The sequence below is a fragment of the Aedes albopictus genome, chromosome 3 (genome assembly GCF_035046485.1).
Source record: "Aedes albopictus strain Foshan chromosome 3, AalbF5, whole genome shotgun sequence".
Lineage (NCBI taxonomy): Eukaryota > Metazoa > Arthropoda > Insecta > Diptera > Culicidae > Aedes > Aedes albopictus.
In genome coordinates this window covers 184,947,783-184,963,381 of record NC_085138.1, presented here as the reverse complement: position 1 = coordinate 184,963,381, position 15,599 = coordinate 184,947,783, and the positions used below count along the sequence as shown (strand labels likewise).

The window sequence follows — 15,599 nt, the reverse complement described above, 5'->3', positions numbered from 1 at the left end:
AGAAACTGCTTACGTACATAGGTTAATTGATAGGAAGGCATTCCTTAAAACGAGAACATCAAATTACTCTACCTGATGTGCGGTGTTGTAGATCGTTTGCTGTTGCGCCTGGTAAACCGATGAAGACGTTGCACTGCTGTTTCCACTGGTAGACGAAGAGTTACTAGCACTGCTGTTGTTAATCCCGCGGTTTGAGCGGGAATGCGACGAAGGTTGATCTGAAGATATGCCACTGCTGGATGATGACGATGACTGACGACTAGATGAGTTCGACGGTGGTGGACACGATTGATTCGATGGAGAATGATGTCTAGAAATATGTCTTGATCGTACATATCATGTGGATTGTACTACTTATTACGAGATTGTGTAAACCAAGATACCAAAAATCATAAAATTAATAGAAACCAACGTAATAGGTAGGGTAGATAATCCAAATTCCAGTAATCGTTAAATTAACGAAAATTTACTACTAAATACAGTAACATCTGTTTATTTCTCTCTATCTGCAGTGTTCGAGATAAATCTGAAGAGTGTTCGAGATAAATCCGGGGAAAACCTCTACACCCAGCTGTTAACGTACGCAAAAATATCTGGGAATTAAAATTCGCCCACAAATTCCTCCACTAGGATTTCTACAGAAATTTCTTCGTCGGGATCGTTTCTCCGAACTCTTAGAATATCTTCCAGAGTTTCTCACAGGATTCCTACCGTATGCTTTCACGGCATTCTACTTGATCTTTCTCTGTGAATTACTCTCGGGGATTACAGGGATTCTTCTCCAAGAAGCTATTGTCGGATTTCTATCGGGATTTCTAAAGGAGTTTCTCCCAAGATATATCGCAGAAGTTGTCGCGGATTGCTTTCTTAAAGATTTCTCTTTAATTATTTTCCACGATTCGATTCGGCATTCCTCCTGGGATTCACTCAAGACTTCCCGGGATTTCTCCCGAAAATTCTACAGGAGTATCTAACGCTATTTTCCCCCAGAGGTTATTTAAGGATTTATCCAGAGTTCCACACGAAATGATTGTAGAAGTCCATCCGGGGTTTGCTCCCAGAGTAATTCGTTTAGAAATTTTTAACTGCTTTTTCACATTTTCCGGCACTTGTTGCTCCCAGAGTCCATCACGGGAATTCTCCTGTAATTTATTCAAGGAAAACTTCGTAAACATTCTTCTTGAGTTTCTCCCGGAATTTCTACGGAAGTTTTCCCGAGATACTCGCCAAATTTCTCCTAAAGTTTCACCTAAACATTCTTAAGAGAATAATCCCAAAACTTCTCCTAGAAGATTTATTTTGTTTTGTCCGATATGTCTGGGAATTTCTGCAGCAGCTTTTGGTGGTGTTTCTCATGGAGTTCTTCCCTAAATTTCTAACCGGTGTTTTTCCATTATTTTTCTCGTCGGGGAACGTTCATAAATTACGTCCAACATTTGGGGGAAGGGGGGGTCTAGGAAAATGTGACAGTACGTGAATTAGGTATAGGAGAATACCGTGATAGACGGGGGAGGGTTCCAGAAATCCCGAAAAACGATGGACGTAATAAATAAATCTTCCCTAGTTGTTTGCGAAATTACTTGCAGTGATCCTTTTGAGATTTCCCCAAAATTTGCCCCTAGAGCTTTTCGGAATACCTTCTTGGATAACTTAAAAAAAATGTGTGCAAAAATTTCCTAAATAAATATTGGAAAGAAGCCTGGTGGACTCTCACGAACAGCACCGAGAAGAACTATTAGAGACATCCCGAGAGAAACTTTAAAAGAAATCCCAGAAAATCTGAAACACCTCGTAAAGCAGGAGGAAATCCAGGAGGAGCTCTAAACACTCGCAAGAGAAATCCCGAGAAGGACTGCAAGAGATACCTCAGAATTGCGGCACAAATCCAGGGAAAAACTCTGGTAGATATTCAAGGAGCAATTCTCAGACATTCCTGGAGGAAATGTGGAACTAACTCCGGGAAAACCCATGGATGGAATCTTGAGAAAAACTGTACACAACTCGAATAGTTCAAATCGTAGCACAATTATATTGAAACAAATATCATTCCAAAGATGCGTTTTGAATACCAGGAAGTTCATCTTTCATGGTCAGTTGAAGATCATGGTCATAAGCCGTTATGTAGCTGTTATGCAAATAGGGGCCGATATTTTCAAAACATGTGTTCTACACCGATTAAGACTGAACCAAAGGCAATGTGAAACAGAAATAAAACATAACAAAACACGTAGAATCCAATTACTTTATTAACTAAAATAATTAAATTAAATATTTTTACTCGACCTTCCCAACAGTCAGATATCTTTCCTTGTAAATCAAATATAAATTATTTCATAGAAGAAAAATATCTTAAGCTAAAAAGGCAGGACAATTATATCAATTTACAGACTATAAAAAATTGTTCGAAGGCCTATGACAGCTGTCAGTTCACAAAACAAAAATCCAAAAATATGACAATAATGGTTTCTCCCAAAAAAATATGTTTCACAACACTGTTGTCAGTTGCGGCATTCATCCAACCAGGATCACCGATTGAATAGACAGACTACACAGCTAAATAATGAAGCAGCATGTTTTGTGATTTCATGCCGTGCTGGACACGAAAACCGTGACATTTTGAACGAGATGCTGTGACATGATATGGCTTGGCCAAGTAGAGTGAAAGCCGAAACAAAAATTCGGCGCACGATCAGATTGCGGAGTCCTCACGGCTGACCCTCACAGGTTCACGTAGATTGTGTTTGGTTTATCACTAGTAGGGGTTGTGAATTTCGGTAAGAAAACGAAAGAAGTAAACGAGGATAGAACATGAAATAAGTTAAACGATAGTTTGAAAGGAACTTATTTTTGAATTGGAAATAAACGTACTCTAATATAGAAAAGATAAGCGAAGCAACAAGAGTACACTTACCTTGAAGAACTTGAGGTGTTTTGGTGGGAGGAATTTGAATGCCGGAAGTCAATACCATTTTCCAATGGTAGTTGATTGCTTGCATTACTGCTAAAATGGGGTTGTGATTGCTGCTGTTGGGTTTGATGTTGCTGAATTCGACTACTTCTGCTCGTTACGGAGGGGTTAGATGAGCTGCTTCCTGCAGATTCGTGCGGTCCATTGCCGTGCATGTTATTGAATTGACCTAAGTATAATTTAGGCGCTGTTTAAAAAGGTTTCATTCTTTTTATACAAGCACTATAAAAACCTTGAGATCCAACTGAGCCGAGGCCGCTTCCGCCCGCAGAACCGAGGCCTCCGGCACTACCTGCTCCCCCAGCGCCACCACTTCCGGCGCCGCCACCACCGCCAAGTCCTATTCCGCCCATCGCTGTGGGGTTCAGTGGGATGGCCAATCGAGCGTTTACAGCTAGCAGGTGGTCCCGCCTCGCCACTAGATTGTTGACGTGTTCCTCTAATCGAATGTTCTCGCTCCGAAGCTGATGTAAGCAGGACAGTAGGGACGCAACTGCAACAAAAAGAAAACAGTAATTCTCGGTTTAATCCTTTGTTCCATACGATTTTCAATGTTTTTTTTAATGTCAGAATTCTTATGTATGTTATTCTTCACTCTCTTATTATTGTTCTTTCTCTTTGCCCTCTCATCTTTATAGAGATAAGTGACATTTCAACACACGAACACTAGCGCAAATTTTTCCTCACACAAAAGTGCACGCCGATTGAAAGGCTATTAAGATTGCATATGCAAATATTACCCAATCGAATTGGGTAAAACGGGTAAATAATGATAAAACTAACGTCCGGGGCAAGAGTGCAAATATTTTCCTCGCAGTTTCACAACTACATCTACTAAAAATGCACGCATACTTTTGAACGTGATTACCTCTATAGGGTTTTGACCCCATTCCCAGCACAACAGATAAACAAAATTGTGCATTACCTAAATTCACAACGAAACGACAGTTTTCGTTCACTTCTTCTATCTGAATCAGATACCTTATTGCGTGAACTTGTTGTTAACTATGATTGTTGTGAAGATTTTCTCCAAAAAGTTGATTTTGAACGAGTTTACGGCACCTAGTCCAGCGCAAATTCTCGGCACCAAAGCCGAACTTCCAGCAAAATCAAATGGGAAATCACTTCGACACCCACCTTCGTGATGCCGAAGTGCACCCGTCTGCGTGTAAATAGTTGTTTTGAGCACTTGTGCGGCTTCAGACGTGTAGCTCATTGACTGTGGATCCCGTTGTGGAAATGTTGCGGGAGATGATTACCTACGGAAGTGCGTTTGGAAAATATGCGGCAAGTGATATTTTGATTTGTTTTGCTGTGAGGTGCCGGGAATTGACGCGGGTGCCAAAGAAGTTCGAAACCCTATAACATTCTGGGAATTTTGAGAGGAATCGTGAGAGAGTAGAAGAGGGGAAAAAAGTACTGGAGAAGTAGTTAAAACATTTTTGAAGAAATTCATAAATTCTGCAGTAAAAATCGATATGCCGTGAAAAGTCCCCGAATAATTCCAAAGAATAACCTCAGAGATATTTCCTGAAACAATCTGAAAAGGAATCCCGGGAACGATTCCCGAAGAAATCTGTGATGGAGTTCTGGGAGGAATCTAGGTACAATCCCGAAATGATTTTTTTAGGAATCCTGGATCCCAGGAAGTATTCCTGGAATAGTTTAAGGAGAATTCGGTGAAGTAATTTTACAAAGGATTCACTTAAATAATTCCTAGAGAAATCCCTGGAGGTGGAATGCATATAGAAATCCTTGAAGGATTCGCTGGAGAAATATCAATGGGAGCTCTGAAATAACACTGGAACGAATCCCACACTCTGAATAATTTTCACGTCCGATTAACGTAAAATATCACGTAGCTCATCCTTACTCTGAAAACCTCAAAAGTTACGTGAAATTGGTAACCTTCATTCGATAACCATGTCGTATGCACCACCCTGTTTAGTCAAATCCACCGTATCTTCACGTAAATCGTTTTAATGCGTTTGTGTGAGTGTACTTTCGACTTGGAAGTCTCCGCGAAACGAAAGTTACGTGAATTTCCGGTGTGAAAAAAAAACCAATATGGCGCCGAGAAGTAAGTTGGTGCAAAAACTCATTACTAATAGAAAGTTGCTGGAAGTATTGAAAGGTAATTTGGTTGCTCAAGGCAATATAGGCCTATAGGCAGTGATGATGATGAATAGTGACTTTTTCATTTTTCAATAGTTTCAGAAGCTGGAATATGTGTTATGTATCCTGATGGTGACGGAGGACCAGCTCAGCGAGTGTTTAGAAGCTGAACTACGAAGATTTTGAGTTACAATCCCTGGGTTTGTTTGAAATCATCCAATCCTCGACAATCAGTAAAAACAATATACCTACTGTTGCAATACAGTTAGAAATGTAGATTTATTAATTCAAATTAAAAAACTGATGAAGATTTTTTTATTTAATTGTAGCATATTTGTACCAGTTTGTAGCGTATTTGAGGAGACAAGTTTTTTAATCCTTATACAATGCAATGATATTTTTACGGTAGGGTAAAATCTATGTAGTAAATCTATATTTTCATTACATTTTGTGAGGATTTTAAAAGTTTTATCTCTTCAAATACGTTGCAAGCTGGTGCGGCTGCTCTATTTTGATTCAAAAATCATATATAAATAACGTGAAATTCATGTAGAACTAACTATGGTTTCACGTAAAATTTACCTAAGATTCCAGTAGTTCTCACCCACATTTCACGGAAATGATGCGTCAAATTCATGTCAAATTTACCTGAATCATCACGTCGATTACCGAATCTCAAATATGCCCAGCTACCTGAAATTCCGGCGAAGGCTACGTGAAAAATATGGTGGACGAAAACTACCTATTTTTTCACGTAAATCGGACGTGAAAATTCTTCTGAGTGCAGAAAAATTCCAAAAGGTATTTTTTATGAATTCAGGAGGAATTTAAGGACAGACTTGTTAGAATCCCAAAATGGCCGCCACAATGGCCGACTTTGGCACCTACTCACGATTTCTAACGCACAAATTTCTTCCTCAACAAAACCAGAGTACCTGATCTTCTTATTTTAGGCTTATTATAAGTGAGCAAGAACAGAATAATAAAATGCACTGTTGTTTGAAGCTCGCTTTTTGAGATTTGTGCGTCTGAAGTTTTGTTGGCACTGTTGAAGTGGGATTTTATTACGTTTGTCCTTAAGGACAGAGTTGTTAAAATACCAAAATGGTCGCCACAATGGCTGAGAGCACAAATCTCTTCGTAAACAAAACCAGTGTGCCTGATCTTCTTATGTTAAGCATTTTACAAGTGAGCAAGAACAAAATAAATAAAAAAATAAACCTATAATGAAGGCAATTAAAAGCGGCACCAACAATGTTTATAAGACTGGTGTCAAATGACAGCCCTTATTTGCCCCGAATCCTCTTAAATCCACGGTGAATGGTGCCTTGACGGTACTACACTGTTGTTTGAAGCTTGCTTCTTGAGATTTGTACGCCTGAAGCTCTGATACACTGTTGAAGCTGGATTTCAAGACGTTTGTCCTTAATTCTAGGAGGAACTCAGAAAAAACCGGAATGAATCTATCAATGAATCGCGAATCCCTGGAGGAACCATTAGATCCGTGTCTGAATTTTTATTTTGTGGTAGAAATTTCTGTAATAATTCTTATGACGATTGTTTTTTTCAACCAGAATAATGCAGAGTTCCAGGAGGTATTCCTGGAAGAAAAACATGGAAGGCATACTTACCACCCATTCCAGAGCTATGGAAAATCGTGAACCAGAACGATTTTCTCAGGAAGCTAACCAAATTGATCAGAACAAAATTAGACAAATTTGCAAAGTATCGGGTAAAGTATCCAGTTCATTCGAATCTCGATGGAGACTTCGACTACCGAATACGGCAAAGGATGAACCACGAGCTCGCTGCACTATACGTTGTATCCAACATCATGAATGTGGCTAAATATGCTGCTCCAGAAATGCCGGAAAATAACCCAGCAAAGTTTATGATTGCTACTGATCCGGTTGGCACAGGAAGACGTGGAATGCAGAGAGCATGATGGGCGCGCCAATTAGAATATGATTTGGCAAAAGTTGGTCGTGACCGACGTTGCAGAACTGCTCAGATGCAAACTGATTGATATAGCGGTAAATGACTAATAATCAGTTTGCGTTGTAAACAATGCCCAGAATGAACATTATCTCAGAAATTAAAAATTTTCGGATCAGATAAATTTACTTTCGATTTAAAAGAATTAGTTACGATGCGTGATCCTTTCAAAGATAACTTACTGTCAAAATGTTGAGCTTGCTCCATGAGAAATTGAGATCCTTGTTCCCATTGCCGTTCCAGCAGCTGTTCCAAACTCTGCGGCGTGTTGCCGTTGGCAGTGGCTGTGCCTCCTCCGGCCAACATCGAGCTCAACGAGGGCCCACTGGCTACCGGCGCACTAGTGTTGCTTCTTGCCTACAGGGATATAGAGGGAAGTCGATTGTTGATTGATTCTTAGGAATACTATACTGCCTATGATCGCATATAAGTACCATATTTGCTGGGTTTCCTAGCCATATGGGACAGTAATGCGATCATAGGCAGTATAAGATAATGTTTATCTATTCGTACACTTGTTCAGAAGGGCAAATTCACGATTTGTAGTCGTCTATTCATTGCTTCTTCTGTATGGATGTACTGTGTTGTATTGTGTGTTTATTCCTTCCTAACTTACCGCCTGACTTTTGCCCGGGAATGGAGGTCCCACGATTTGTGGGGCCGCTTCGATGAACGAGTGCGTTTCCAGCTCCATACTCAACTGATCGGACATCTTCTGCGCCACACTGCTGTTCGGATTCAGCTGGTTACCTAGCATATGGGTAGCGTGCACCACTCCATTCTGGAAGAGTTTGCTCTCCTTGGGTTCCGGTGCTCCGAGAGCTACGTTCGAGTTCGTCGACAGTTTTCGGTTGCGTTTGTTGCCTCTTGCCATACCGGAATCGGAACCCGGAGAACTGGGTGGAGATTCTTTCACCATTGCTTGCGGTGTGATAATGGTCGACGTTGCGCCAATGCTGGTCGGATTGGTTCCTGGTTGTGCTTCGTAGGAGAACTTGAGCCCTCCACCACCGGTACTAAACGAGGAACTGGAACCGAAGCTATTATCCGGTGTTCTGGAATTAGATGGCGAGGGTATTTCAGCTGAGGCTTGTGACGATCTGAGCTTCTTGCTGGTGTGAGTGACCACCACAGCATTATTACTGTTACTACAGGTGTTATTGCTACTGGGAGTGCCGTGACCGTGTTCGGTGCCGGTGCCGGCAGTAATGCTACTACTATTGTTGTTGCCGGGTTGGTTTCCGGTTCCGCCACCTGTGGCCAAATGGGGTTGTGACTGACCGCCGGTAGTAGTAGGATGGTTGCTTTGGAAATTGGAGGCGGATACCATGCCGACCGTTTCGATGACATGGGTACCGGAAGCAGCGGAAGTGATAGTGGAAGTCATGAGAGACGAAGAATTGGAAGCAGTTGTATTTGCGGTGCTTGTCGAGGATGAAGCAGAAGGATTGATTTGGGATGACTTCTCCGCGTGGGCTTGAAGCGGCGATCCGCTGATGGACGTCGCCAGCAAATTGTTACTACTGTTACCATTGGCCGAGTTAGTATGACTAGAATTACTGGAACTACTGTTAAGATTAAGCTGATTATTGTTACTAGCATTCGCATGGCTACTGCTGTGACTATTGCTAGGCGTCGAGCTACGATTGGCGGTGGTGGATTCATTAGCATAGATTGCACTGCTTGCGGTGGAGGAAGAGGAAGTGGTTGACGGGCCAGTGGCAGTCGAAGGTGACGACCGTTGCGGCTGCTGCTGTTGCTGCATCGAGCGTTTCTTGGAGGTACGCGTCTTGCCACCACCAGCGCTGCCTCCGTTTCCGGTACCACCACCACGATCTCTTGACTGTGATCTGTGTACAATATTGGGCAGGTAAATTATTGGTGGAAAATGTTTAACGATTGTTGCCAAGTTTAAGTTATTGCATTAAAAAATGTTTTATATTGACTAAACTAAGTAAAAAGGCAGTAAGCTAGAAATCAGTTTGGCAGTACAATACGAGAGGCCTCCCCTTCTGGATGCAGTATCCAAGATGTACTGTAATATTCACGTGACGACAGAGCATGTAGTTTGTCCCGGAATATGAGTCTTCCAGGCACCTCATAACATCTCCGGAAGCCTCCGAGAAAACTCGGAAAGAAACTAGAGAACTGTAACTCTGACTAGTGATTAACCAACCCCACCCCACTATTAACTGTTTTCCCATCAGGGCATCCTTGGTGTTTAACTTGACTATGCAAACTTAGGCAAAAATACATTTAAGATTAAATGGAAAGACCACTAATCACTCTTCAGGAACTAAGTGATACCTTGAACAACTAACAATATACATGATTTTGAAAACTCAGCTGGAAATTATGGTCCAGTGAATCATTTAAGGTGAAAGAGAAGTTAACAGATGTAAATTTTAGAAGGATTGGCAGTATAATGTGCATAATTCATTGAGCTTGGAGTTATACATCCTCATATTTCATCTACTTAGATGTAAGTGTTATTATTGTGCAATAATAACAGGCCTTGCTCTGCTCAAACTGATTTCCAGCTTAACACTTCTAAAGTTGTGTACATCGAAAAAAGCATAAATACAAGCGATAAAAAGCATAACAAAAATGAAAAATAACCTATACGCTTTAAACTAACTAATACAAGCAAAATCAAAATCAAAAACATAAGCATACCTCGATCTCCTGCCGGAAAGTTCCTCTTCCTGAAGGGCAGTTATTCGAGAAACCGACACTTGCTTCTCGTAGGAAATTTTGAGGCCACCGTCGCCGCCTCCCGGTATGATGGGCGACGACGAGGTACTCTGTATGGCACTCATCGGCACGGGTGAAATACTTTGTAGTACGGACACATTGGACGACAGGCTACTGGCCGTTAGTTCCAGCCCCACTCCGCTCGAGAAAGGATGTTGCAATTGCTGAGATGGCAGGTGCGATCCGACGCTGGAGATGATGGCAGGTGACGATCTCATTGAAGGAGACTGACGTTCCAGTACCGAGTGGGCGGGATTCTGAATTACGTGGCTCGACGACGAGCTGGATGACTGCTGTTGTATCACTGGACTCGCCCGGTTTGTCGTTACATTCTGTAAGTTTTGGACGAGAAGAAGATGGTGATACTGTAATGATAACAATTTGTGATACCAACCATTAGTTGATCGCTAGTTCGCTGTGTTAGCTGTTGGTACAGACTAGATCCTGGCGGCATCTGGCCCGGCGACACGATGGTCGATGCGTTGCTGATGCCGCTACTACTGTTGGGAGCATTATTACTTGCACTAGTGGAGCTATTGCTACTGTTACCACCACCACCACCACTGTTATTGGCAGGTAAATTTACACCAGGTACGGTAGCTGTCGACAAGGGAACTGACACCACAAGACTGGGCGTATGCTGTTGGCTTTGCTGCTGTTGTTGTTGTTGCTGTTGCTGTGATTGCTGCTGAAGCTGTGGTGAATTCGGCTTCAAAAATGTAAAAAATGTTACCTACCATTAGAATAGATTGTCTTTCTAATAAGAACATTGTACCCGGATGACTTGCTAATAGTTAAAGGGTCGTTCAAATAAAAGAAAAGAATTCCGCGAAAAAATGAAAGAACAATGAAACTACGCGAATTGCTACCCATTGACATCTGGAAACCTATCATAATGTGCTCGTTTTAATCGTATTACATAAACACCAATTAAATCAGGAAAAACATTTTATGAAATATATACCTAAGTAAAATATAAGTTGAGTTGAGACTATAGCGAATCCTAGTTCGAGACTAAGTATGTTTCAATCAAAAGGTATGTGTCACATGCTTTTACACAATGAACGAAATTCCCAAGCAATGTATCCAACACATTCCTCATCATTCAATATATTGCAGTTGCATAATGTCAGTGAGAAATGCATAATATATAGAATAATAAGCTGCCTGTGACACCATATTAGTGCAACCTTTGTGTCTGTTTTTTGCACATAAGGAAGAAATCTATGAAAACCTTGTGTACAAAATAAAATGTGATAGAAGTCATCGGAGATGCAAATGCGCAGATCGGCAGCAAGTATTTCGACGTGTCATTTCTCTAGTAATCCTTAATTCTGTTACGATCGATAATGATCTTCGACTTGTAACATTCGCTGCTGCTAGGGGGTAGCAATCAGCAATATCTACACACTTGAAAAATATTTACGGGCTCGGCTTTTCGCGCACAGCCGACTGCTCAGCAAACTCACAAACTGATATCTCAGTATAAATAACGTTACTAGGGTAGAAGCTTCAGTTTTGGTCATCCCGGAGTTTTGGCCATAGTGCGGTATTCAGCCTGTTACGATCTAAATTGGCATAAATTTATTTTTTACTAGTAGATTCTAATATAATATGATGATAACAGCTGTGAAAACCATACATTTTGATAAAAAAAAACTGGAAGAAAAAAATATGTTTTCTTAAAAAATCAGCTCTCATATATCTATTTTGGCCAGGGTGCTTCTAATTTGGCCACTCCCATAAGAAATACACGTGTTTGGCCAAAATAGAAACCAAAGCTGAGAATATGGCCAACACTGCGGCAATGCTTCTATTTTGGCCAGTGCCACTTTTTATACGAAAATCAGCTTGATTTCTGCATTTTTCTAATAAAGTATAGATCGAAATCTTTTATTTAACACATTGGTAGTTTTCATTGGATTATTGGTTATTTTTATAAAAATGATTTACCTTAGACTGGCCAAAACCGGTGCCCGCACCCTAGCTGATTCTCAGCAAAACAGTTGCCCAATCTCAGTAATGAACTGTCGAAGTTACTGAGATCTCGGTAATGTTGTTGTTTGCCGAGCAATCGGCTGTGCAGATCTCGACGTAAGTTTGAGAAACTGCTGAGATCCCGGCAGTCCAGATTAAGTGTGTACATGACACGTAGGAATATCCGCAAACACACCTGGCAAAACCACATCATAGATTTGATAAATCCTAGAGATTCGAACATTGTATACTATACTATAGTCACAAAACATTCCAGCGTACCGAGTTTAAGAAACATCAAGTATGCATTTGAATCAAAGTTTGAAAGAAATTGAGAAAAATCAGCACAAATTTCAAAAATCCCATTTTGAGGAATCAAAATAAATCTTAACCACTGTGAGTCATATTTTCACTTATCCATTAATATTAATTAACCCGAAAAAAAAACATTTAAAAAATAAAAAATAAAATAAAATTTAAGGGTTTAACATCCCAAGTAACAATCAGCATGCCTTGAAGGTTTATTCATGTTTTGTCCTGGTTTTATGCGAGCATGTGAAAAAGCTAGTTGTTCTAAATTAGTTTTATGTGGTAGTTTTTTACTTTGCACCTTTGGCAGTCCATAAAACTATCATATAACTTCTGCCATAAACATCGTCATTTAAAGACTTGCAAGTGGTCATGAATTGGTTTTATCACTAATTATATGCCATTTCAATAAAACTTGCATTTGCGGTTGTTGTCGAAGAGATTTCTTTTTGTAAACAAATAAACAAAACTGTGAGGCAACGCTTAAAACCAACAAAAGATTTCGTGGCCGTATCATAGACCAAGAAATGCAGTGATAAGACCGTTAGTTCTATCATAAGCTCAGTTATGACCAGCTTAGGAGGGTTAGCCCTATGGGAGAAATCATCAGGAACGCATAGTTTTATCAGAAATATATGTCGCCTAGCCGGGATAATTTATGTAAATACAGAAAAATCATTACTCAATTTTATGATTTCACGTACAGCTTAAGATCAAATCAAACCATACAACACGTTTCTGTCATTTTATTTTGTCAGAAAAATTACATATTGTCTTTTGAACTCCGCTGTGTTGAAAAAACCTTTTTCGCACCCAATTCCACGGAGTAAATTAAATGAATTTTACTTCCAAATCATGCATAGTTTGTGTGGCGCACTTAGTTTTTGTCATTATCACTGTCACATTCATCACAAATTTTCCGTGACATGTCTCCTGACACGTGTTAAATAGGAAAACAAAGCTGACTTCCAGATCGGCATCTTTCCAATTAATGGCTGGATAAACAACCAAGCATAATTTATTCTGACGATCGAACATTGAGAGTGAAAAATAATCAAAACAAATATTTGACAAGTCAGAAGAAGGTTTTATTTAGAAGTTTGTACTGGGGATACGATAACCCGAATACAACCCGAAATCCTAAGCCGGATTGCATACGAAGTCCTGTAGACCCTAATAAGACTGGGCCAACTAGCCAGGACGTGGGCTTATTGAGGCATACGGTTTTATGTTTGGGGTTTTTGAATCGCTAAAAAACTTTGATAAAATTAAAATTGTTACTTGGGATACATGATGAAATAATGTTATACAAATGTTTTGTTACGAATTAAATATTTTACATACAAACATCACACTCAGAATGTTGCATTACATACTTTAGCATACTATTAGCTATAGCGAATCACAGAGTTTTCAAACTTCTGTAGAAAAAGTGTAAATGTTCGTATGTGTCACGTTTGTTTGTTTGTCTTTAAACCGTATCCACTAATGTACTATCAATAAATTACAAAAAAAAAAACAAATTCTTACCTGCTGCTGATGTTTTATAGACGATGAGATGATGTTCGACGTGTGAGATTGTATCAAATTGGGACTCACGTTCTGAATGTTTGGATCACCGGTCGGCGGCTGATGCGGGGAACTCGGTTCCGTTTTAGCCTAAAATATAATAAAAATAACATTTAATCAAATTATGACGTTTCACGACTAAACTGTGATTCTTATATGTACTTCGATATACAATGGATATAAACACACTTCATCCTCAGTGCGTTCCCGTTTGCGTTTCTTCTCTCGTTTATCCTTTTTGTGGCTCTTGTGTTTCATCTTCAATCGAGTTCAATCACACTTCAAAAGTTTGCCTCATGAAGGTCACCGAATGTGCACCAAAACAAATGATCATTGGCAGCATCTGAATAAGTTGGCGGCCAATCACAAAAGCCCATCACTATTTGCACAAATTGCTGAATATTGCTCTTACAATTTTTGTTTTGCATGAAATACCACAGCACAGCATCAATTTCACCAAAGTCTACAAACTAAAACAACCCCTCAACGCGCACCCAGACGAGCACATGTCTGCGAGACGCGACTAGATGATGCGTCCTTCGCTGCTGCTAGGTACGTGATGGGCATTCCGTGCTCATAGACATATCACATCTACAAGGATATTTCGTTACAACGAGCGACGAACGAACGAACGAATAGTAGCAAAGAAAGTGAGAGTAATAAAATCCTGACGAAGGGTGTCCTTCCCATCCTTTCCCACTCCACACGCCGGTTGTTCCCCTAGTTGTTTTGTCTATGGTAGTGTTGCGACTGTAGAAAACGTAACCGAAGACCGAGCACACAGTTCTCATTCAAAATTATAATTCGAAAATAGAAAGCGGGATGCGAACATTCATTCACTATGGTGATTAGGATACGTTTTATATGGACGACATATAGAGACGCATCCGATGGAATGAGTTGGCTGTTCGGTGTTGTGTTAGACCGGTTGAATTTGTGTATTGCCTGCTTATCTATGGTTCATGCACCATTCGTTCTCATAAAAGCATAGGTTCGCTACGCTTGTCATGGATAGAAGCCCTGCTCGAATGTAACCAATGTGGAAACATGTTTGAAACTTTCAATTGTTTTGGCGTTTGTGTTCTCTTCATTTAAGGACAAACGTCTTGAAATCCCGCTTCAACAGTGCATTACAACTTCAAACGCACAAATCTCAAAAAGCAAACTACACACAACAGTGCATTTCATTATTCTGTTCTTGCTCACTCGTAATAAGCTTAAAATAAGGAGATCAGGTGCGCTGGTTTTGTTTACCAAGAGATTTGTGCTCTCAAAATCGTGAGTAGGTGCCAAAGTCGACCATTGTGGCGGCCATTTTGGGATTCTAAGGCAATTTCTTTATGCGGTGAACTTGCCTACGTTATTCGGATCTTGGATTTTGGAGCGTGGACTAATATGACTGTTTTTTTTTTTCATAACTCTCTTAAACCCACAAGAGCAGCCTTTGCCTTCTTGATCCATACACTATTTGACTACCAAGATATTAGAAGCTCTCAACATTCTCCACCGCTTGCTCAGCAGCTTACTCTGAGCGCTGTTTAGCAAAGAGAGCAACGTCATCAGCTAGTTCGAAGTCATTTAGGTGCTCCATACTACACATCCTTGCCACACTCCAGCGACAGAACGGATGGGATCGGAGCAGACACTGTTGTGCAGTAATCTGCACGAAAATGTCCTGTACTGTGCTTCAATGATGCCGATGATTTTCTCAGGGATATCGTTGTGCCTGATGACACCCCACATATTTTCGAAAGGTCGAAATATTTTCTGTCATTCATGAATGCTAGGTAGAAAGACTCTTGGAATACACTGATTTACTCCAAGATGACACACACAGGATCTACCGACACGGAATACTTCTTGCTGCCGTCCGAGAGTTGTGTCAATCTGTATCCGGTTAAGGATCAATTTG

The 15,599-nt window shown here is 40.4% G+C and overlaps 1 protein-coding gene across 11 annotated transcripts in view; it reads right to left on the bottom strand.

Moving 5' to 3' along the window:
* The window catches only part of LOC109398831 (protein AF-10), a 66,134-nt gene that overhangs the window by 2,019 nt on the left and 48,516 nt on the right, over positions 1–15,599 (bottom strand). For 4 of the 11 annotated variants that reach the window (XM_062856445.1, XM_062856446.1, XM_062856444.1 and 1 more), the window contains 8 exons: positions 13,649–13,777; positions 10,227–10,565; positions 9,755–10,164; positions 7,695–8,928; positions 7,261–7,435; positions 3,201–3,461; positions 2,912–3,137; positions 73–310 (listed from right to left, as the gene is read on the bottom strand). In XM_062856445.1, coding sequence (XP_062712429.1) covers positions 73–310; positions 2,912–3,137; positions 3,201–3,461; positions 7,261–7,435; positions 7,695–8,928; positions 9,755–10,164; positions 10,227–10,565; positions 13,649–13,777 — 3,012 coding nt within the window. Of the gene's footprint in view, positions 1–72; positions 311–2,228; positions 2,753–2,911; positions 3,138–3,200; positions 3,462–7,260; positions 7,436–7,694; positions 8,929–9,754; positions 10,165–10,226; positions 10,566–13,648; positions 13,778–15,599 lie in introns of those variants that run through there. The other 7 variants (XM_062856447.1, XM_062856450.1, XM_062856454.1 and 4 more) reach the window with 6 other exon arrangements.